Source organism: Muscardinus avellanarius (assembly GCF_963383645.1).
Source record: "Muscardinus avellanarius genome assembly, chromosome: 19".
NCBI classification, from domain to species: Eukaryota; Metazoa; Chordata; class Mammalia; order Rodentia; family Gliridae; genus Muscardinus; species Muscardinus avellanarius.
Genome location: NC_137805.1, coordinates 31,864,927 through 31,888,222, shown reverse-complemented (window position 1 = coordinate 31,888,222; position 23,296 = coordinate 31,864,927). Strand labels below are relative to the sequence as shown.

At 55.3% G+C, this 23,296-nt stretch overlaps 1 protein-coding gene across 1 annotated transcript in view; it reads right to left on the bottom strand.

The window, feature by feature from the left end:
• PREX1 (phosphatidylinositol-3,4,5-trisphosphate dependent Rac exchange factor 1) overlaps nt 1-23,296 on the bottom strand; it is a gene marked incomplete at both ends in the record, with an annotated part of 172,120 nt that overhangs the window by 35,240 nt on the left and 113,584 nt on the right. Inside the window, 8 exons of the mRNA XM_080716490.1 lie at nt 4,852-4,927; nt 5,527-5,576; nt 5,857-5,960; nt 6,639-6,739; nt 13,165-13,312; nt 14,773-14,922; nt 16,339-16,457; nt 20,619-20,752. Of these exons, the coding sequence (XP_080572616.1) occupies nt 4,852-4,927; nt 5,527-5,576; nt 5,857-5,960; nt 6,639-6,739; nt 13,165-13,312; nt 14,773-14,922; nt 16,339-16,457; nt 20,619-20,752 (882 nt within the window). The remainder of the gene's footprint in view (nt 1-4,851; nt 4,928-5,526; nt 5,577-5,856; nt 5,961-6,638; nt 6,740-13,164; nt 13,313-14,772; nt 14,923-16,338; nt 16,458-20,618; nt 20,753-23,296) is intronic.

The window sequence follows — 23,296 nt, the reverse complement described above, 5'->3', positions numbered from 1 at the left end:
AGAAAATGGCCCCGCCCCTCACCACGGGGACAGCATGGGAGGATGCGGTGCTGGGGCTGCGTGGCCACCTGGTGGCCCACGCCACAGAGACGGGGCTCCTCTCAGAGCTGCCTGAGAGTGACCTACCTCCTGCCCAAAGCTTGGGCAAGACTGAAGGGCTGGCCAGTGCGCTGGGCACCTGCGGGCCCCACCCGGACAGGGAGCAGGCGTGCTGACTCTCCCCAGCAGCCAGGCCCTGCAGGAGGCAGGCCCCTCAGCACCGCCCCTGCACCATCCTGACGCTGATCCTGGGCACTGCCAGGCTCCCCGCTCTCCCCACCTCCTCCCACAAGCCACCCCTCACGTCAAATTGGCTGGAGTCGCCAGGTGTGGTGGTGCATGCCTGTAATCCCAGTACTTGAGAGTCTTAGCAATTTAACAAGACCCTGTTTCAAAAAATATAAAAATAGGAGCCAGATGTGGTGGCGCACGCTTCTAATCCCAGCACTTGGGAGGCTGAGACAGGAGAATTGTACAGGTTTGAAGCCAGCCTCAGCTACTTAGTACGAGGAAGGAAGGAAGGAAGGAAGCAAGGAAGGAGATGTCCATTTCAATACAGTCAAAGTGTGTGCGTGTGTGTGTGCGTGTGTGCGTGAGTGTGGCTGTGAGGCAGAGAGACACCGGGAGCCCAGGCCAGAGGCAGGAGGAAGCGGAAGCCTGGGCTGGCAGAGAGGACGAGCTGGGCCGGGTCTGCGGGCTGAGATGGGTGTCCCTGTGCAAACCTCAGCTGCAAACAGGGCCCAGCACACAGTCAGCGCTCGGCAAGAGTTAGCCAAATAAAGGCGCTGCAGGCCGGGGTCAGGCCACTCGGCGCTGCAGGAGGCTGTGAGCTCAGCCGCATCCAGATGGCCTTGGGCTCGCTGGGACAAGCGTTCAAATGAGCCAAGGCCTGGGGGTCGCGGAGGCCACTTCCCAGCTGCAGGGGACACCCCTGCCTTTCAGAGGCCGCAGCTGTGGGCCAAGCCCCATGGGAGGCCGGGGAGGCCCTGGCCTGGTTCACTGTGCGGCCACTGGGATGGCTGGAGAGGACAAATGACTCCCTGGGGACCCAAGGCAGTGGCCGGAGGGCGGCGAGCAGGGAGCTGGACCAACAGAGGTGCCGGGAGGGGGCCACACCCAGCGCGGCCGCCCCAGTTGTGGGGGCCGGTGGGGCCCAGGTGGCGCAGGCGCAGCTCGGCAGCCTGGGAGGCCCGAGCGTCATCTGGAGCCCACCTGGCCCCCAGCCCAGCCACCATCAAAGGAGCCTGGCCAGCGGCCAGGCAGGCATCCCAGAACAGCAGGGTGCACTCCGAGAGAAGCAACAGGCCTCAGATGTATGGCCTGTGGGGCAAGGCCAAGACCCCCTGCAGCCATCGCTGAGCCATCGCTGAGCTTGGCCTCTCTCCCCTTCGGGGGCTAGGCACAGCGAACAGGCTCCCAAGACACCTACCACTGGGTCCTTTGTCTCGTCTTCCTGTCACCTGCTCCTCAGTGCTCCGCCCACACCTGGCCCCTTATGTACACCGCAGGGCCCTTGCACCTGCTCCCTCTCCACCCAGAACACCCTGCCCAGCCTCTCCTGGCAACTTCTGACAGCCCACTGTCTGAGAGTCCTTCCCAGCCGCCCTCTGTGCTAAGCTGACCATTTTGGTTTTTTGATTGTTGTATTTTTTTGCCTGTGGTTCTGGGGACCGAACACTAGGACACTCGGCCACTGAAAGGGCTACATCCCCAGCCCTTTTTATTTTTTTATTTTGAAAAGGGGCCTCACTAAGGTGCTGAGGCTGGCCTCCACCTGGGAGTCTCCAGTCTCAGACTCCCAAATCGCTGGATTACAGGTGTGTGACCCCATGCCCAAAATGTGTCAGCAATCTTCCTGAGTGAGGAGCGGGCAGCAAGAAGAAGCAGTGGGGGAGGGGTGCCCAAGAAGTTAAACAACTAACTCATCCAAGCTCGCTCAGCGAGGAAATCGCCAGCCTGGGATTTAAACCCGGTTCTGCCCTGCACGAGCCCTGGGCGGATGTCACGTGATCCTGGTAGGGACCGTGCGGTGCAGAGGTCAGAAGATCTATGCTTCAGACCTGAGCTCAGAATTCAAATCCATGGCTGCTCCGGAACCCCCAGACCCAAGGGCCTTTTATATGGGAAACACATTAAATGTACCCACATCTTAAATGAATTATAAGTCTCTTTTAGCCTGAAATTTTTTTTCAAGAAAAAAAATTTTTTTGCAGTACTGGGGACGGAACCCGGGGATATTCTACCTCCAAGCTACACCTTCAGCTCTATTTTTTGTTCTGTATTTTGAAACAGGGCCTCACTGAGTTACAGAGGGCCTCCCTCAGTAGCTGAGGCTGTCCACAAACTGTGATCCTCCTGTCTCAGCCTCCCGAATGCTGAGATTATACCTGGCTCTTTTTCAAGGATTTTTCTAAACTTCCTTTTGAAGTTATTTGGTGCCAAGAAACATTGACTTTACCGACTGTCTGAGATTTCTCAACAATCATCAGTAATTTGCAACAACATGAGAAAATCCAGCCGGCCTATTGGTTTTGAATGAAATCAAGATTTTATGAATACTAAATTCAATAATGAACGGGGCTGGCATACAGCTCCGCTCTGTACACAATTAAACATTCATCCATTTTGATTTTCGCAGGTGTCAACTCGCCCCATGAGGCCGACACACTCTTTCCCTAGAGGCACCTTCTCGTGGGCCACCTGAAAAGCTCACAAAACCCAGGCAGAGTTCTGGCCTGGGTAAACTGGGCCTGGGCCAGTTGGCTTTGCTGCTGTGAAGCTGTGCACCCTTGGGCCAGGCGCTTGGCCTCTCTGGGCTCCAGTCTCCAGTCCCTAAATGGTTTTAAAGATTCAATAAGATTTTATACAAAGCCCAGCCGGGGCCTGGCCCACTGCCAGGAGCCATGAAGAAGGGAAGACAGGCAGAGGGGCTCCTCTGTGGGACTGAGATGGAGACAATATATCTTTGGATGTTGCAGCAACATTAATGATCAGACATCCCAGTCTCCAGTCAGCCTCTGCCCACTAGCACTTTTCTCTGTGTGTGTGTGTGTGTGTGTGTGTGTGTGTGTGTGTGTTATTATTTTTTGTGTGTGGTGCTGGGGATAGAACTCTGGGGCCTTAGCCGGGCGTGGTGGCGCATGCTTGTAATCCCCGCACTTGGATGCTGAGACAGGAGGATCGCACAGGTTCGAAGCCAGCCTTGGCTACTTAGTGAGGCTCTCAGCAACTTGGTAAGACCCTGTTTCTAAATAAAGTTAGCCCGGAGGTAGAAAAGCCCCTGGGTTCCACCCTTAGTACCACCAAGAAAAAAGAAAAAAAGAAAAAAAAACTCTGAGGCATTCTACCGCTGAGCTACCTCCTCCCAGACCAGTTTCATTTTTTATTTTGAAACAGAGTCTCCCAGCCGCCCAAGCACTGGGTGATTATAGGTGCGCACCACCGGGCCTGGTGCACTGGCGCTTTTCATGAAATCCAGAGTTTGGCAAGTGTCAAAGAGAGGCTCCAGTCAGGTGCCAGGGTGAGGCCAACGCGTCCCAGTTTGCCTGGGACTCTCCTGGCTTTAAAACTGAAAGGGCCAAGGTGGGAGCGGCCTGCGCGTCCGTCCCCAGATGAACAAGATGTGCTGCGTGCACCGCTGCGGTCCACATGTCTGGGTCCCTATGAAACGCACATTGTAACTTGTCCCCAAGACAACATCAAGAGGTGTGGCCTCTAGGAGGTGATGGGATTGTGAGTGGAATCAGGTACCCTTGTCAATGGCTTGACATGGGAGGGGTTCGCCACGCCCCTTCCACCACTTGGGGCCACACCAACGCCCTCCAGAGGAGGCAGCCACTGGGCGCCACCCAGATGTGGACGTCAGGCCCTCAGCAGGCACCGCGCCTGCCAGTGCCCAGACTCCAACCTCTGAAACTGTGAGAATTCTCATCTTTATAAATCACACAGTCTCAGCCGGGCGTGGTAGGGCACACCTACAATCCTAGTATTTGGGAGGCTGAGACAGGAGGATCTCACAGGTTGGAAGCCAGCCTTGGCTACTTAGTGAGGCTCTTGGCAACTTGGCAAGACCCTGTTTCCAAATAAAGTTAGCCCAGAGGTAGAAAAGCCCCTGGGTTCCACCCCCAGTACCACCACCACAACAAAAAAATTACACAGTCTCAGCCAGGCGTGGTGGCACACACCTGTAATCCTAGTACTTGGGAGGCTGAGACAGGAGGATCACACATTCTCAGCCAGCCTCAGCAACCTCATGAGGCCCTCTGCAAACAGTGAGACCCTGTTCACAAATAAAAAGTAAAATAAAATAGGGCTGGAGGTATGGCTCAATGGTAGAATGCCCCTGGGTTCCATCCCCAGGACCACAAAAAAAGGGTTAAGATGATAAACTTTACATTATGTGTATTTTGCCATAATTAAAAAATGTAACAGGACTAGGGGTGTAAATGAGTAGTGGACAGCTTGCCTGGCGTGCACGAGGTCCTGCATTCAAATCCCAGTGTCAGCCGGGCGTGGGGGCCTACGCTAGTAATCCCAGCATTTGGGAGGCTGAGACAGGTTTGAAGCCAGCCTCGGCTACTCAGTGAGGCCCTTTGCAACTCAGTTTCCAAATAAATATTTGGAACCCCTGTTTCCAAATAAAGAATAAAAAATAGGGCTGGGGTGTTGCTTGGAGGTAGAATGCCCCTGGGTTCCATCTCCAGTACTGCAAAACAAAAACAAAAACAAAAAACAAATCCCAGAGTAATCAATCGAGTAATGGAACATGTTTGCCCTTGTGGCCGTGGGCGGCCCAGGCCTGCAGACCCTCACCTGCGCCAGCAGCCAGTCCACCAGCTTGCTCCCAGGCAGCACCGACTTGTAGGTCTTCAGGTGGTAGTCCCGGTCCCTGCAGGAGAAGCGTAGGTGAGTGGGACGGCCGCAGGGCGTCCACCTCCTGCCTCCCTGCCCAGAGCCCAGGACGCCGGGGCCCCTAGGCCTGCGCCTAGTGAGCGGGGCAGGGCTGTCCCTGGCCCGGCTGTCCCTCTCCCTGAATGTGGGGCAGGCGAGGCGGCTCTGGGCTCTGGAAATTCTAGCTGCCGCCCAAGGGTCTCAGTGGGAGTGACGGCGCCCACAGGACGCACGGTCTCGACTGTCTGGAGCCATTCTCAGCTGTAATGTGGGGTGCACTGGTACCCCACAGCCGAGGCCGGGGGCTGCGCGACAGGGCCACCCAGACCGAGGCAAAGGCGAGCAGCCCAGAGCTGCGTCCGATAACAGAGAGGTGCGCAAACCCCCTGTTCCTGGCCTTTTCCTCCTGCTTTGCTTGGGAAATGGCTGGAAATTTTCTGGGGCTGAGGACCTGGGACCCGAAGGCCCCGCGCCGCACAGTGGAGGCGGCTTCCTCCCTGGGCCCGGTGGAGCCAGGAGGCAGGGCAGAGAGGTTAAGAGGCCAGCCCAAGGTCACACAGCTGCAGACCAGAGAGACTTAGAGCGAGAGGGACTTACTTGATCACCGGAGTGTAGAGGCTGTGAAGACGGCAATAAAGCCTCACACCCTGAAAGGAAGAGAGGCGTCGGGGTCAGCCATGTTCTCCAGGAGGTCGGGCTCTCGAAACGGCGCGGGGGTGAGGGGAGGGGAGGAGCTGTGGGGTCATAGACGGGAGAATGGGTGGCTGGCCACTGGCCTGCTCTGGTCAGTCATGGGGTCAAGCGAAGGGCCAGGTCGGGGTCAGGGAGTCGAGTGGATGGGTCAGGTCATGGGTGAAGTTGGGGTGAAAGGTCAGGGTCACAGGGAGGGGTGAAAGGTGGGGTGAGGTTCACAGCACAGGGCCCCACCTTGGACATGATGTCCTCCAACTCACTCCGGGCCTTGTAGGTGCCATCATCATAACGGAAGCGGTACATCACCTGCTCGTTCTTGAACTGGTGCTTGTCAGAAACTGGGGGACGGATGGGGACAGTGAGGCTGGCCCTCACACCCGGGCCCTGCGGTCCCCATAGGTCCCAGACCTCATCTCCCCTGCCTGGGGCCCATGCTCCAGACCTCGCCTCCTAAGCCTGCCCCTGCCCGCCTGGAGGCAGACTTGCTGGCCTTGCTGGCCCCAGGCTCCTGCCTGGGGGACACTGGTGCTGGCCCCACTTGGACCTGGGATGCACCTGAACCCTTCTCTTGAAAAGACACCGTTTACCTCCTCCCGGCCCTCCTCGCACCCCACCGCAGGCCCACCTCCTGCTCCTGTTTTGATCTCCCCTCCCGCTCCAAGGTCAGCCCAGCAGGGCAGGAATCACACTGCCCTGTCCGCTGCTGTGTGACCAGCACCTGCTACTGTAGGTGCTCAATGTTTACCGAACACTAAAACCCCAGGAAGTGGTTCTTTCCTGTTTTGATGGGGCAGAGAAAATTCTCCTCCCCTGACCTCCCCCCCAGCTCTGTAGGTGCTTCTGCCTTGCCGGTGGCCTGAGGGGGCTTTACGAGGGCATCCGCCTCCTGGGGGTCACGGTGTGCCAGGGAATGTCGTGGGAAGGGCCTCTGTGTCCACACAGCCCCTGGGCTCCGAGCTCTGTGGGGTCTGGCCCGCTCGGCCCCACTGGCCGGCCACGCCCAGTCCCCCGCTCACCGTGGTGGATGATACCATTCTCCAACAGGGCTTGGCCCAGGTTGACCCCTTCTTCCGTCTTGCTAATTTCACCAATTTCCAGGAGCCAGGCAACGAACTCACTGCCGGGAACAGAAGACCTGGTGAGAGGACATCCCTGAACCTGGGGCCAGCACTGAGCTGCATGGAAGCAAGAGGGAGGACCGCCGACAAACCCACAGAGCTCAGGAGCCCCAGCCCGGGGTCCTAGAAGGCCTCGCGCCTTTCCCATTACTAACGGCAGAGAGAAGCGTGGGACCAGACCCCGTGGGTGGATGGCTGGCTGGCTGGCAGATGGAGAGATGGATGGATCATGGTGGATAATGGATGGGTGGGTGGATGGACTGTCCGATGGGTTGGTGGGTAAATGGGTGGGTAGATGAATGACAGGTGGATGGCTTGATAGAGAAATGGCTGGGGGGATGGGCAGGTAGTAAGTGGATCGTGGATGTCTGTATGGGGAGATGGGTAAATGAAAGAAAGAATAAACCAAAGGAATAAATAAACCAACATGCAAGAAAAAAATAACTCAAGTCCCGGGAGGCCGACAGCAGTGTCGGGAGAGCACGTGGTGGTGAAACCCCACCGTTTCCAGACTTGACATGGCCCCTGTGACTTGCCCTCTGCCCGGCCACCGCGCTCCGGATCTGTCTCCCGCAACAATCACTCACGGTGCCTTAGCCACACGCCCTTCTTTGGCTCCTCCTGTGATGAAGCCTTTCCCCTTTCGTGTCACCCCAGGGAGAGGTCCCCACTACTTATCAAAGTCTCCGTGGCTGGGCCTGCCACTGTCTGTTAACAGATTCAGGAGATACACCCTCCACGTGAGCCTGGGGCCCGGTGGATCTCATTCCCACTCCAGCCCAGCTACTGGAAGAGGGCCTGCTCAGAGGGACTCGGTAATCATTTATCAAACAAGCGAAGGCATGAACCAGCCCTGGAAGGGGAATCCTGCAGGGCGACAGCAGCTCTCCTGGCTCCAGGGGAGGCCCGAGGGTCCTGGCTCAGCACACAGCTCAGCCCCCTCACAGGCAGCAGGAAAGGGAGATCCCAGGCTGGAGCCACGATGGCCGCAGGCCAGAGCCTGCGCTCCCTGCTTATGGAAGCCAGCTGTCCCGCCTCCGATGACAGACCAGAGGGGGAGGGCTATTTTTAGCCCTCCAGCATTTGGCAGAGGGAAGACCCGCCTGGTGTGAAGGTAGCTGTGCGCTGGGGTGTCCCACAAGCCCCGCTGGAGGCCGAGGGAGGTGCGAAAGAAACGGATGAGTTTTATGGAGCCAGAGCCCCGGGTAGGGGAGAGATTATTCTGGGGCCTGTCCAACCCCTGTCCTGGTCTCCAAGTCTCCAAACTCAGGCACATGGCATGAGCTGCCAGCAGCTGCAGGAGGCAAGCAGATGTCTGTGCGCCCACTCGCGGAAGCCGGAGAACCGCTGCCCACCAGCTGCCTGATTGGGGCCACCTCTGGCACTGTCCAGCGGCCCTGCAGCCAGGGTGAGGGGCAGGAAGTGACCCGCGGCAGCTGCTGCAGCAAAAGACAGAGGACAGCAATTTGGACAGGAGACTCTGCCCACGCTGGGTTCTGCCACCTGGGGATCAAGGAGGGCCCAAAACCTTCTGGGAAAATTTAGGCAAGCTGCTGTCCCTCTCTGGGCCTAACAGGATGACCTGGCCAGTGGTTCCCTCGGGGCCCTTATCAATTCAGCGGGCAAACTTTTTATGCATATGAAATCTTTTGCAGAGAGGAGGTAGTAGGGATTGAACTCCGGGGTGTTCTCCCTCTGAACTACACCCCCAGCCCTATTTTATTTTTTTATTTTGAAACTCACTAAGTTGCTGAGACTGGCCTGACACCTTCAATCCTCTGCCTCAGCCTCCCAAGTACTGGGTTACTTAGGCCACCACACTTGGCTTATTCATGTGACATGATAAGCTGGGATCTGGTAGGCAGACCCAGATAAAGTCGACTCTGATGCGGAGCCTCCACCCAGCCATGGCGAAGCCAGCAGCCGCTCCTCAGTCCACAGGAAGACAAAGCCCACAGCCCTTCAAGAGAAGGTGGAAATCCGGCCCTTCCTGTGCAGTCTCCACCTGTCAGATGTTGCTATCTAACCTCTTATCTTAGGAAAACACGAGGTGGGCCAAGGAAAACAGGCCCTCGGGCTGCAGGGCTGGGACACCTTTGCTGGGGAAGGGCGCCCAGGTGGGGACCTGCGCACCGATGCCCGAGGAGCGGCGAGGCCGGAAGCCAGCCGTCCCCAGCAGACGAGGTGGGGTGCAGAGGGCAGCAGGTCCAGGGTTCCACAAGGACCCGGCTCAGAGCAGCGTGTGGCTAGCTGACAGGGAGAAGAGCCAGCGAGTATGATGGGGCCTGAAATGGGGGCGAGGGTCCAGCTGAGAGTTACAGGTATCTGTTCCCCCCCATCCGTCCCTCCTGCCCCGTGAATATTAATTCAGCCTAGCACAGTTCCTGGCATGTCTCTGCCATCTTCCTGAGATAGCCATTGCCCTCCCCGTTAACCCATGAGTATTTTCTATGAGTCCGGGGGAAGTATTCACCCCACAAGCCCACTGCTCAGAGATGCTTTCTAAGGGTGTCCACAGTAACGTCCAACGAGTTGACATAGGTCGCCATTCTGCACTAATCTCTTGCACTTGTGCCCACAAGGACAGAGATGGCACAGCCTCCTCCTTCCAGGAAGCCCTCCTGGATTGCCCTTCCAGACACACCTTGTCCCTCGTGGTCCCCTGAGCCCTGATAGCTCAACATCCTCACCTGGGTCCCCCGCTGAGCCCCCACAGTGCCCCGACCCAGGCCCCACCTGCCCTGGCTCCTGCTGACTCCCTGGGCCTCATCTCCCATGCTCTGTCCACTCCTAGCCTCCAGCCACGCTGGCCTCCTCAATTCTTCCGGTGTCCACCGCTCACGGCAGCCTTCGCACCTGCCATTCCCTCGGCCCAGAAGGCCGCTCCCGGATCCTAAGCTGGTGCTGTGACTCGGATCCCGGTTAGTGCCCCTCCGCTGAGAGGCCAGTCCTGCCCACCCTGGCTGAGCCAGCCCCCCATTTCCTCTCTCCGGTTACCCCCTCACCTCCTTCCTCCCAGCGTCTGGACTCACTGAAGCCCCCTTCTCGAGCCAACTTGTCCACTGTCGACTGGCTGTCCCCTGGCCAGCTGCCTCCCCAGGATGGGGACTGACCTGCCCTGCCGGCACAAGGCACAGGCTCAGTAGACACTGAATGAATGAATGCATTTATTTTTTTTTCTCCTCAACTTATCTGCAGATGCTGAAAAGCAAAGGTGTGTTCCTGCCATAGCATCCTTCATAAAATGACATAAAAGCCGGGCGTGGTGGCGCACGCTTGTCATCCCCGCGCTTGGGAGGAGGAGACAGGAGGATTGTGCAGGTTCGAAGCCAGCCTCGCTGGCTTAAGAAACCCTGTTTCCAAATAAAAAAGTATAAAAATGGGTCTGGGAGTGTAGCCCAGAGGTAGAAGGGTTTCCAGGAACCCCAGTACCACCAAAAAATAAAGTAAAATGACATAAAGATTTTATCACTGTTCTGTTTAACGTGGCATCTATTCGTTTTCCTCTGTGTAAGGCAGAAACAAGCCACTCTGTTTGTTTGTCTGTTTGTTTTGTACTGAGGTTTAAACCCAGAAACATTCTACCTCCACACTACAACCCCAGCCCTTAATTTGAAACAGGGTCTGCGAGGTTGGTGAGAGTTTCACTACTTTTGAGGCATCCCTGAGCCTTGACCCTCCTGTCTCTGCCTCCCAGGCATGTGTCACCATGCCTGGCTAGAAACAAGCCACTCTTGTTGTGTTTTCTTTTTGTGGGTCTGGGGATGGAACCCAGGGGCATTCTACCTCCGAACTACACCCCCTGCCCTATTTTTTATTCTTTATTTTGAAACCGGGTCTCACTGAGTTGCGGAGGGCCTCACTACGTAGCTGAGGCTGTCCATGAACCGTGATCCTCCGATCTCAGCCTCCCGAATGCTGGGATGACAAGCGTGCGCCACCACGCCCGGCATGAAATAAGCCACTCTTTAGACACGTTCCCACACAGTCCATGATTCCTACACATTTCTGTCATTCTCCCAGCTCCGTGCTCAGTAAGCCACGTGTGTTATCTCACTCTATTCTCAAAGAGCCCTGGGAGGCACACTGCGTTTGCTCTCTCTGACTATTTACTGAAATTCAGAGCGGTGAAGAGCCTTACGCAAAGTCGCCCAGCTAGGAGGTGGGAGATCTGAGGCTTGAACCCAAGTCAGACCCAGAGCCCGGGCCTTGTTATAAAGATAAGTCAGACCCATTTTGGATTCCCTGAACTCCCCATCTAGTAGCAGGGACGGATAAGGAGAGCGTAGTTATCGAGGAAAATTGAAACACGCCGAAGAGGAACAGAAAATGAGTCAACAATGCGGAGAGCAGTGGGGTGGGCACAGGGCGTGGAGCCGTCCGCCCCTCCTCGGCTCAAACCCCAGCCCCTTGCCGAAGCTGCCCGGCCTTGGGTGGAACTCTCACCCTCTTGAGCCTCAGACTCCTCGTCCTTTAAATGGAGATAATGATGATGACCACTTCACAGTGTTGAGTAAAAGACATGGCCAAGCCTAGGACAACGGCCCACACCTGTGATCCATCAACAGGGGAGGCTGAGGCAGGAGGGACGCAAGTTTGAGGCCAGCCTGGGCAACTTATCAACTAGACCCTGTTTCAAAAGGAAATTAAAAATTAAAATGAGCCAGGCGTGGTGGTGCACACCTGCAATTCTAGGATTTGGGAGACTAAGATAGAAAGGTTGCAGGTTCAAGGACAGTGCACGATAATTTTAGTAAGAACCTGTGGTGTGTGTGTGTGTGTGTGTGTGTGTGTGTGTGTGTGTGTGTGTTACTAGAGATGAATCCAGGGGCATTCTATCTCCAATCTACGCCCCTCGCCCAATTTTTTTTTACTCTTTATTTTTGAAACAGGGTCTCACTAAGTTGCGGAGGACCTCACTAAGTAACTGAGGCCCTCCTGTCTCAGCCTCCCAAATACTGGGATTACAAGCATAAATACCATCATGTCCGGCTTTAAACGCCTCTTTGAAAATAAAATAGGGCTGAGGGTATAGCTCAGAGGTAGAACACCCTGGATTCAACCCTCAGTACCACAAGTAAATAAACAAAATAAATTAAAAAGAGCTAGAGATGTCATTCAGTAGCAGAGGTCCCTGGGTTCAATCCCCAGCACCGCGGGGGCAGTGGGAGAAGACAGGAGCAAATGTCAGAACCTTGGGGCAGAGAAAGAAAGAGCTCCCTAAGCCTGTCTCTGCAGCCAAGTCTTTCCAGCCAGGGGACGGGGGAAGTCCCAGAGTACAGTAGGAGCCAGCCCTGGGGGGGAAAGAGGCTTGGGCAGGAAGTCTGCTTCCTCCAGGTTACAAAATGATCCTGGCCCGGGTTCAAATGGGCAGTAAAAACAATCCCCCCTAATCCTTCCTGGGGAGAAAGAAAACCCCTTGGAAGCTCTGATCACACAGGTTATCCCATCCGGCTTGACTGAGCACTCTGGCGAGAGGCGGAAATTTCGGTTCTCCTGGGAGACAAGCCTCCTTTCCGCCCTGGATTAGAGATTAGCTGATGGAGACCAGCCAGAAGCCCTGTCTCTGCCTTCCCTGGCCCGAGTGAACTCAGGCCTCCTGGGGCGCTGGCCCGCTCATCTCCACAGACCTGCCAGGGAGCTCAGAACTGAACTCGCTGACCTCTGAGGGCAACGGCACAAAGCAAGTCCACTGACCGGCCATCCCCGAGAGCTGCCCCCTGCATGTCCGTCCCCACCCAGGGCTCCCTCCAATGGCCGGGACACCCACATTGGACATGGAATGTCTAACTAGCATCTGAGCTTTAACACGGCCCAAACCAGGCTCCAGTTCCTGCGCAAACCTGTTCTGAGGTCTCCACATGGCCACGGTCCCCCGTGCCTGACCTCCCCAGCTGCCACTCTCGACCCCTCTGGTCTTTCCTCCTTAAAAAATTCTTCCCCCTCCCCTGGTAGAGCCCACTCAGCTCCATGGTTCTGAGACCATCTAAATACCAACTCCCACATAGAGGCCTTGACCCAGACTTCCCTCCAAGTCGAGATTTTATACCCAGCCAAGGAGTCAGCCTCCCCACCAAGGGCCTCGAAGGCAAAGCTGCTCCACCTGCCTCCTCCTCTCCAAACAGCAGCTCCAGCCTCCCCTGGACACAACAAAACAGGAGCAGGAGCGTTCAGAGCCCACCAAGCGCAGGTTTGTAAAACCTCAGCTTCATTCACATGAGCCCTGGATGTGCAGGCCGGCACAAAGGGCGAGGCAGATTTTGCAGGAGGACGTGGTCAGGCGCTCGGAGGACCTGCCTTGGGACCCCCGGCCTTCTTGACCAGGATGCAGGGGTCTTTTGCTGGCTCTGCCCGGGGGGCTGCCAGGAGGAGAGGCGGGAGGGACACGGAAGGCCGCTTGGGCGGGACCGGGAAGGGCACTCACTTGCCGAGGAAGCACTTGGGCACGGTGCTCAGCTTCCGGCGGCGGTCCTTGATCAGGTTCACCTTCTTGTTCATCATCAGGTGGTACAGCTTCTCCCCCTTCTCCGCGATCATGACGTAGGCGTCGCGCTCCATGCCCAGCTTGAGGCCTGCACAGGGCACGGGCAGTGCTGGGGAAGGGGCAGCCTCCGGCTCCCAAAGCCGACCCCACCTGCCCCCCGCCGTGGCTACAGAGCACGTCTTATCTGCCAGTCACTGGTCCTGGCGCCTGCCAGGGGTCCTCAGAAGCATGGCGTTAGCCTGGTAATCCCAGTCCTTGGGAGGCTGGGACAGGAGGATCACAGGTCTGAGGCCAGCCTCGGCAACTGAGCGCGACTCTCGGCAACCTAGCAAGACTGCTTCAAAATAAAAGAATTTTTAAAAAGAATTTTTTAATGCCGGGCGTGGTGGCGCACGCTTGTAATCTCCACGCTTAGGAGGCGGAGACAGGAGGATCGCGCAGGTGCGCTGGCTTAAGAGACCTTGTTTCCAAATAAAAATATAAAAAATCGGTCTGGGAGTGTAGCCCGGAGGTAGAAGGGCTCCCAGGAACCCCAGTACCACCAAAAAACAAAACAAAACAAAAAAAGGAAATTTTTTTAAAAAAGGACTGGGCATGTAGCTCAAAGGTAGAATGCCCTTGAGTTCAATCCCTAGTCCCACCAAAAACAAAACACACACACACAAAAAAAAACCATCACTTTACAGATGGGAAGGTGGAGGCCCCAGAGAGGTTAGGTCTTCCTGGGCTGGAGGGGCCAGGCCTTCAACCCCAGGAGCCAAGCCCCTGAGCCCCAACCTCATCTTTCTTTTGCATCATTCCAGCCCAGGCCCGGAAGTCTAGACGTTTCTCCCAATGATACACACAGGACCCTGACCCTACCCCCTCCCCACAGCTTTCTACCAGGGCCCCACCCAATCCTGATAATAATACCAATAGCAAAAAACAATAGCAAGTGTTTTCTTTGATAGCTCCTATTACATGCCAGGACCCCCTCACAAGAAACCAGAAATAGTAGGGTACATGAGGAGCCCCCTTTTTAGGACTGAGCCAAGAAGGGTCAGGTTCTCTGTCCGAGGCAGCCCAACTAGTCACGGTGGAAGCCGGGCTTTGATCCAGCAGGCAGCCCCGGGAAGGGGCTCATGGCCCACCCATGGGGTTTGGACCACACCCAATTCTAACGACAGGGCCCCTCGGCCACACCCCACTCATGACCACAGAGCCCAGCGCCTGGCCACAGTCCTGGGTTCTAACCACAACGGCACTGATCCTCCCAGGTGGCGGCCGGGCCCCTGAACCCCACCCCAGCCCGTGGGTTTCAGAGGTCACACCCTCACCCACCCAGGGCCCAAGTCCAGCGGTTCATCCGGCCGTGAAGATCGCAAACACGGGGAACCAGGAGCTCTGGGTGGGGCGCATCCTGGCTCCCCACACTCTGGGGAAGAGGGGCCCTCTGTGGGCCTCAGGCCCGCCACCTGCTGACCCTAGGGCACCCCGAGTCCCCCACAGTTCTGCAGAGGCCCCCCGTGCACATCCCTCCCTGGGCGCAGCCCGGGGCCCGGCGCTCACTCTCTCGCTGCTCCCGCTCGCGGATGATGGCGTCCAGCCATTTCTGCTTCTCCTCGGCCGTCTTGGCCATGCAGACAAACCACTTGTTCTTGGCCGTGTTGTGGATCTTCCAGCCATTGGTGACCGTGTAGCCATTGCTGTGGTAATCAGCTGGCAGGGACAGGGGACGAAGGGGGTCAGCGCGCACAGGCCAGGCTGGGGCTGGGCCTTCCCGCGCTCACACGAGGGCCCTGCGGAGGGCTCAGGAGCTGGAGGCTGAGCTTCCCTCCCCTGGAAGACCTTCCTCAAAGAAGACCTTCCTCAAAGAAGCCTCCCAACCCCTCAAGGACAGGGGACTTCAAGACCTCCCACCGGCCTCCCGAGGCCAAGTGCAGCGCTGGACCCCACAGGCAAGGGGTGGGGTGTCTGTGTACTGACACTGCCCAGCAGCGGATGAATCACGCCATCACAGCGTTAAGTGACAGGAGCAAAACAGAATTTTATGACCACCTAAATATATATGCGTAAAAGGTTATATATAATCATATACAAATAAAGCCTTCTAAATACATATAATCGCGGAACCATCTATATAAGGTTCAAAACCAGAGAAATTTTAATTGAAATGTTTAGCAAGGAGGTAAAACTATTTTTGCATGTGTGTATGGTGCTGGGGATTGAACTCAGGGGCATTCTACCTCTGAGCTACACCCCCAGCCCTATTTTATGTTGAGATAGGGTCTCTGCTAAGTTAACATGGGCTGTCCTCACGCCCAAGATCCTCCTGTCTCAGCCTCCCATGTACTAGGGTTACAGGCGTGCATCATCGTGCCTGGCTGGTAAAGTCTGTTTTTTTGTTGTTGTGGCGGTACTAGGGATTAAACCCAGGGCATTCTACCTTCAAGCTATAGCCCCAGCCCTATTTTTTTTCTTTTTTTTTTTTTTCTTTTTTCTTTGATGGTACTGGGGTTCCTGGAAACCCTTCTACCTCCGGGCTACACTCCCAGACCCATTTTTATATTTTTATTTGGAAACAGGGTCTCTTACGCCAGTGCGGCTGGCTTCGAACCTGCGCGATCCTCCTGTCTCCACCTCCCAAGCGCGGAGATTACAAGCGTGCGCCACCACGCCCAGCTTTTTATTCTTTATTTTGAAACACCACGCCTGGCTTTTTATTCTTTATTTTGAAACAAGGTCTCATAAAGTTGTGGAGGGCCTCACTAAGTAGCTGAGGTTGGCTGCGAACCTGCAATCCTCCTGTCTCAGCCTTTCAAGTACTGGAATTACAGGCATGCGCCACCACACCCGACTAAAGCTATTTTTAAACAGCAAAAAAATGATCATCACGCAATTCCGAGGGCGGTTTTTCTGGGGAAGGAAGGCACCGTGACGGGGAAGAAGCTGGGTGCCACCTTTTACATCTCAGCTCAAGCGCACATGAGCGCTGGGTGTTCGCTTCACTGCCTGTGTTGTGGGCACTTCTCTGCAGGTAGATTACATTTCAGAGTATGAGAAAGATAACTTTTTGAATGACAGTGACAGCGCCGGGAGGCGGAGCTGGCTTGGGCAGGGCGCGGGCAGGCCTACCTGTCCCGTCTTCTACGTTCTCCACCTCCATGACCTCGGTGTTGATCCGGCCCCTGAAGATGTACAGGGAGCCGTTGATGGATTTGGTCCTCTTGGTGGACTTCTTGCTCCCAGTGACCCTGAAAGACAGTGGGAAGTCATGTCACCTGCAGGGAACAGCAACCCAGAGGGGCAGCCAGGGACAGAGAGGAGCACTGGGCTGGTGAGGAGCGTGGCTGGCCAGCTAGGGGCAGGTGACTTGGGGAAAAACTGCCTCTCCTCTTCAGCCACAGTTTCTTCATCTGGAAAATGAGCTACCAGCCTTGCTGACCTCGCTGGACCACTCTTCAGCTGATGAGAGATATCATGGGAGACCAACATGAAGGGATGGAATCCCATTCTTCTTAACTAGCAAGTGGGAAGAGGCCCACTGACTTTCTGACAAGGTATGTCCTAAAATAGGACCAGAATGGAAGGAGAGCTCAAAGTAGTCAATCATCAACCCATCCATCCATCCACCCATCTTACTCATCCAGCTATCTCCCTACCATCCTTCCATCCACCTACCCATCTTACCCAGCCATCGTTGACCTATCCATCCACCCATCCATCCTTCCATCCACCCACCCATCTTACCCAGGCATCATCAACCTACCCATCCATCCATCCTTCCATCCATCCAACCATCTTACCCAGCCATCCAGACCCTACCAATTCATCCATCCACTCACTCATCCATCCATCTACCTGCTAACCCATCCATCCACCCGTTCATCTTACCCACCCATCAATATACACCAATCCACTCACCCACCCATCCATCCATCTACCTACCAATCCACCCACCCTACCCATCCATCTACCTACCATCCATCCATTCACCCACCTACCCACCACTCATTAATTCATTCCCCCGGATGAATCTGTTGCCCACCCATGCAGTCACTGCTGTAGTCCAGATCTTGGTGTCCCTCCAAACCCTCCATTGAGTCCTGAACCCTGTTGTCCTGGCCTAAGGGGATGGGGCCTTTGGAGATGTTTAGGATGTGGGATCCTCACCCTCCTGAACGGGACTAGATCGTTATAAAAGAGGCCTCAGGGAGCTGCCTCCTCCTCGCCACCAGGGAAGACACAAGAGAAAGGCACCATCTGTGAAGCAGAGAGCAAGCCCAGCCAGACACCAGACCTGCGGGTGCCTCGTCCTGACATCTCGGCCTCCAGAACAAAGAGAAGTCAGTTTCTGTTTAGAAGATACCCAGGTTATGTTAGAGTACACGTAGTCGCTCAACAAACAGCTGGCCGGTGCTTTCTATGGTGGGGGGGGCAGCAAGCTGGGGCCATGGGAAGCCACTGGTCCCCGTGCTCACAGTGTGGACTTCTGGATCTGGTTTCCTTCACTCAACCCCCTGACTGAGAGTCGCCTACACAGTCGGGGATCACGACAGTGACAGACATGTGCTTGTTTCCATCCGGGTGCTGCTGTGAGTGTGCCTGTGTCAGGAGGCGCGTGTGTGCACAATTCTTTCATTTTTTTTTTTTTCCTTTTTGGTACTGGGGATGGAACCCAGGGGCGTTCTACCTCCAAGCTACATCTGCGGCCCTATTTTTTATTCTTTATTTTGAAACAGGGTCTCACTGAGTTGCAGAGGGCCTCACTAAGTAGGAACTGAGGCTGTCCACAAACCACGATCCTCCTGTCTCAGCCTCCCAAATGCTGGGATTACAAGTGTGCACCACCACGCCCGGCTTATTGTTTATTTTGAAATAGAGTCTCCGCTAGGTTGCTGAAGGTACCCCTGGGTACCTTCAGGGTTGGCCTTGAACCCATAACCCTCCCGTCTCAGCCTCCCAAGTACTGGGATTACAGACAGGCTTCACCGCACGCAGCTTCATGGTATCTTTTGATGAAAAGAAGTACTTGGCCGGGCGTGGTGGTGCATGCTTGTAATCCCCGTGCTTGGGAGGCTGAGACAGGAGGATCGCACAGGTTCGAAGTCAGCCTCAGCTACTTAGTGAGGCTCTCAGCAACTTAGTGAGACCCTGTTTCCAAATAAAATATAAAATAGGTCTGGGAGTGTAGCCCGGAGGTAGAAGGGCTTCCAGGAACCCCAGTACCAAAAAGAAAAAAAAAGAAAAAGAAAAGAAGTACTTGATTTTAATGTAATCTAATTACCTACTTTGCCTTTCTAATCATTCTCCTTGTGCTATTTAAGAAATAATCCCTGCGCCCCATCATGAAGATACCGTACCCTTTGTCCTAGGGGTGCTATCGTCTAACTTTTTCCCTTTAACCCCACAGTGTATCTTAAGTTAGTCTCAGTGTGTGGCATGAGGAGGGGTCAGGAGTCATTTCCCCCACTGGATGTCAAACTGACCAGGCCTGTGCCTGAGGAGCCTGACTCCTGCAGGAATGCCGTGACTGCCCTACGTGGGCCTCCTGGACTCCTGTTCGAGTCCGTTCATCTGCCCGTCTGTATTTGCACCAATACCGCCTGAATGCCTGCAGCTTTCTAGCAGGCCTTGGAATCCGGTAATAAGAGGCCTCCAGCTCTGACTCCTTTCCTAATTGTCTTGGCTATTTCTGTCTCTGCATTTCTGTGTAAATTTTACAATCAGCTAATCGCTTACACATGCACACACAAACAACCTCCTCTTAGAATTCTGATTAGACAAGGTTGGAACACAGAATGAGGACGCTCTGGTGAGGCAGGCGTGGGGTGGGGCAGCCCAGGAGCAAAGATGACTAAGTGTCTGGCTTGGACTCCCGGTAAATTTTCTCTCCTGCCTTCAGACACAGATACATCAGCGAATCTTCCTGGGCTCGAGCCACCATCTTAGGACAGGAACTAACTACACCATGGTCTCTCCTCGGTCCTCAGCTTGCCGGCTGCAGGTGTGGAGACCTGTGAGCCTCCGTGTCCCGACAGCACCGGCCCCGATCCCGTGCCCCTAGCGTACACCCGGCACGCGGCATATTTCATCTTTGCAACAACGCTGTGGGGTCCACGCAGCCTGCTTTACAGATGAGGACACTGAGGGGCAAGTCCACGGCGCTGGGGAAGCCGCTAAACAGGAATCCAGCTGGGAGGAGCCAGGTCCAGACCCAACACCCGACACCACTGTAAGAAGGGTCTTAGCATCCCCACATTTTTTTGGGGGGTGATGATCTTGAGGATTGAATCCAAGGGCATTTCCTACCTCCAAGCGACATCCCCCGCCTGATTTTGGTTTTTGATGTTTTGTTTTGTTTTGAAACAGGGTCTTACTAGGTTGCTGCGAATCTCACTATGTTGCTGAGGCTGCCCTCGAAACCGCAATTCTCCTGTCTCAGCCTCCCAAGTACTGGGATTACAAGCGTGCACCACCACACTAGGCCTGTCATCCCACCTATGGAGGAGAAAACGGGCTGCGACAGGCCGGCTGGGGGAGGACGGCGAGGAGCCCGCAGGTGGCGAGGGGTGTCCATCACACACTCGTGGGTAGGTTCCTCGCCGCAGCCTCAGGAGGCCGGCAGAAACACAGGAAACTCATGTTGGAATCAGGACGTGGCGTCGCAGGGAGCCTCCAAACACCTACGGCCGTCCAGAACCGTGCTGCCCAGCGTGGTACTCAAAAGCCACTGGTAGCTACTGAGCACTTATGTGACCAGGACAAAGTGAGACTCACCATAAAGTGCGGACACACCAGATTTGGAAGACTCAAGTATAAAAACACACACATATGTGTTTATGCACGTATATGCACACATGAAGTAATTTAACTATCATTGTATATATAGTCAAATATAGCAATATCTGCAGAGAGAACGAGTTAAATAAAACACACCACTTAAAATCATGTCCGCCAGCGTGGTGGTGCACGCTTGTGATCCCAGCACTTGGGGGGGGGGGCTGAGACAGGAGGATCGCAGGTTCGCGGCCAGCCTCAGCTACTTAGTGAGGCTCTCTGCAACTTAGACCCTGTTTCAAAACAAAGAATAAAAAACAGGGCAGGGGATGTAGCTCAGAGGTAGAATGCCCCTGGGTTCCATCCCCTGTACCGCAATAAATAAATGGATAATAAATAAATGAGTAAATAAATTCATTTCACCTGTATCTATCTATCTATCTCTCTCTCTCTCTCTCTCTCTCTCTCATGATAGAAACTCGATGATAGCATCTGTGGCTTGCATTTGCACGTGCACAGTAATTTGGAACAATCCCCTCAAGTCCTAGATGAGAAGAGGGTGCAGAGGCAGAGCTGAGAGGCCCAGAGCGTCGTCTTGGGGAGCAGCCCCTCCAGCCCCTGCCCCAGCAGGTCACCTGGACTTCCGCTTGCAGTAAACGAGAAGGTTGTCGAAGAGGAAGAAGGCCCTCTCCTGGATGTTGCCCGCCGAGATTTTCAGCAAGGTGCCTTGCAGGAGAAGCTGGGTGCAGATGTCGGTGAGGTTGGAGCCCTGGGAGAGCAAGAGGGGCGGTGAATGGGACAGTGCAGGGCACGCGCCCTTCCTTCCCACAGACAGAACGCAACGCCGCCTCCCTCTGCGCCCCAAAACCCCGAGTGCACCTCCACGCACAGTCTGTCAGCAGACAGAAAACCAACAAAATCTGACGGACGGCTTCGATCTGCCGGGTGCACCAGCGCACGCCAGGGAGAGTGTGCCGGTGGGACCGAAGGAGGGAGATGGGGGTCAAGCGATAGAGGCACCACGCCCGCTCGCGCAGCTGGCGGCTGCCATCGCTGGCACCTGGCGGCACTGAGGTTTGGTTTGCTGTTCGGGGTGTTTTGCTGTCTGTGATTTCCCCACTACGTACTTGAATCTGGATTTGATATATCTGTGCGACAAGAACACCACCTCCACACAGACAGGGCTGTGAGCAAGCGCATCCCAGGCGCCTGCGCTGCTCCCGCTACACCGCAGGTGCTCTATAAACACTGCAGAAGAGATGAGGGCCCCGTGTGGGCGGCATCGGGGCCGGACTGCACGAGCCGTCGGTGCCGCTGAGGACCGGCGTGGAGGCGGGAGCGCAGCCAACTCTGCCCAGTCCCCGGCCGCTGAGTTGGCATGCGGGGGAGCGCCGCCCCTGGGATTCAGGGCACCATGGCGGCCAAGGCATAGGGCAGGAGCCAGCCGGGCCGAAGAGGGCAGCTCAGATGGAGAGGCTGAAGAAGCTGGAGGAGGCCCCTGGGGGGGGGGGGGGCACGGGCAGAGCTGGACCACAGCAGCCTGTCTGGAGCCCAGACAGAAGACCCCAAGTAGTAAGAGAGGACACTGGAAAGAGACGCGGCGGCACAAGCTGCCAACCGAGGGACCCGAGTGCGCACTCCGCTTCTGTTATCGGGGAAACAATTTCAGCGGGCACTTGGCTGCCCAGTCACAGGCTGATTCCCCGCCTCCCTGGCACCAGGAGCGTCCACGGGACCACATGCCGGCTGGCGTGCCCCGCTGCTGCCTCTGCCTGAAGTGCCACGCGCCCGCGGGCAGGGCGCCTTCCACGCGTGGGCTCTCTGGAATGCCGAGCCCAGGCCCCGCGTGGGGCCGAGGAGCACTCGGACAGGGCCCAGTCAGGCCAGTCAAGCTGGGGTCACACTGATAACAAGGCTTCTACAGTAAAGAGCCGGTACAGAGCCAGGGGTGGTGCCTGCCTGGCACCTCAGTACTTGGGAGGCTGAGGCGGAGGGCTGCAGGTTCGAGACCAGTCTCAGCAACTTAGGAGCCCCTTCACAACTTAGTGAGACGCTGTTTCAATTATAAGAAATAAAGGGGCTGGAGTATAATAGCCCAGAGGTATAATTATGATGTCCCCGGGTTCAATCACCAGTACCAAAAAAACAAAATGAAAAAGCCAATACAAAGGCTGGGGGTGCCACTCAGTGGCCAGGACTTGCCTGGCAGATATGAGGCCCTGGGTTCAAGCCCCAGCACTGCAAAAAAGTAAAATAAAAGATAGAAGTCTCAGGGGTGTGGTGGCGCACGCTTGTAATCCCCGCGCTTGGGAGGCGGAGACAGGAGGATCGCACAGGTTCGAAGCCAGCCTCAGCTACTTAGTGAGGCTCTCAGCAACGTAGTGAGACCTTGTTTCCAAATAAAATATAAAATAGGTTTGGGAGTATAGGCCAGAGATAGAAAGCCTCTGAATTCCACCCCCAATACCACACACACACACACACACATAAATAGAGGTCTCTGAGCCTGGCATGGTGGAGCACGCTTGTAATCCCAGCATTAGGAAGGCAGAGACTGGAGGATCACGGTTCACAGACAGCCTCAGCTACTTAGTGAGGCACTTAGCAACTCAGTGAGACCCTGTTTCAAAAATAAAAGGACTAAGCCGGGCGTGGTGGCGCACGCTTGTAATCCCCATGCTTGGGAGGCAGAGACAGGAGGATCGTGCAGGTTCAAAGCCAGCCGCGCTGGCTTAAGAGACCCTGTTTGTTTCCAAATAAAAAATATAAAAATAGGTCTGGGAGTGTAGCCAGGAGGTAGAAGGGCTCCATCCCCAGTACCACCAAAAAAAAAAAAAGTTTAAATTAAAAAGATAAAAGGACTAAAAAATAGGGCTGGGAGTTATAGCTCTGAGGTACTGCCCCTGGTTTCCATTCCCAGTACCGCAAAAAAATAAAGAGAAGTCTCTGTACTGACTATTTCTAAAAAAATTAAAAATAGGATACATACATAAAACTTTTTATATATATATATATATATATTTTTTTGGTGGTACTGGGGTTCCTGGAAGCCCTTCTACCTCCGGGCTACACTCCCAGACCTATTTTTTACATTTTCATTTTGGAAACAGGGTCTCCTAAACCAGCGCGCGCGGCTGGCTTCGAACCTGCGCGATCCTCCTGTCTCTGCCTCCCAAGCGCGGGGATTACAAGCGTGCGCCACCACGCCCGGCCCATACATAAAACTTTTAAAAAGGTGTGGGTGGTAGTACATGCCTGTAATCCCAGTACTTAGGACGCTGAGACAGGAGGATTGCAGGCTTGAAGCCAGCCT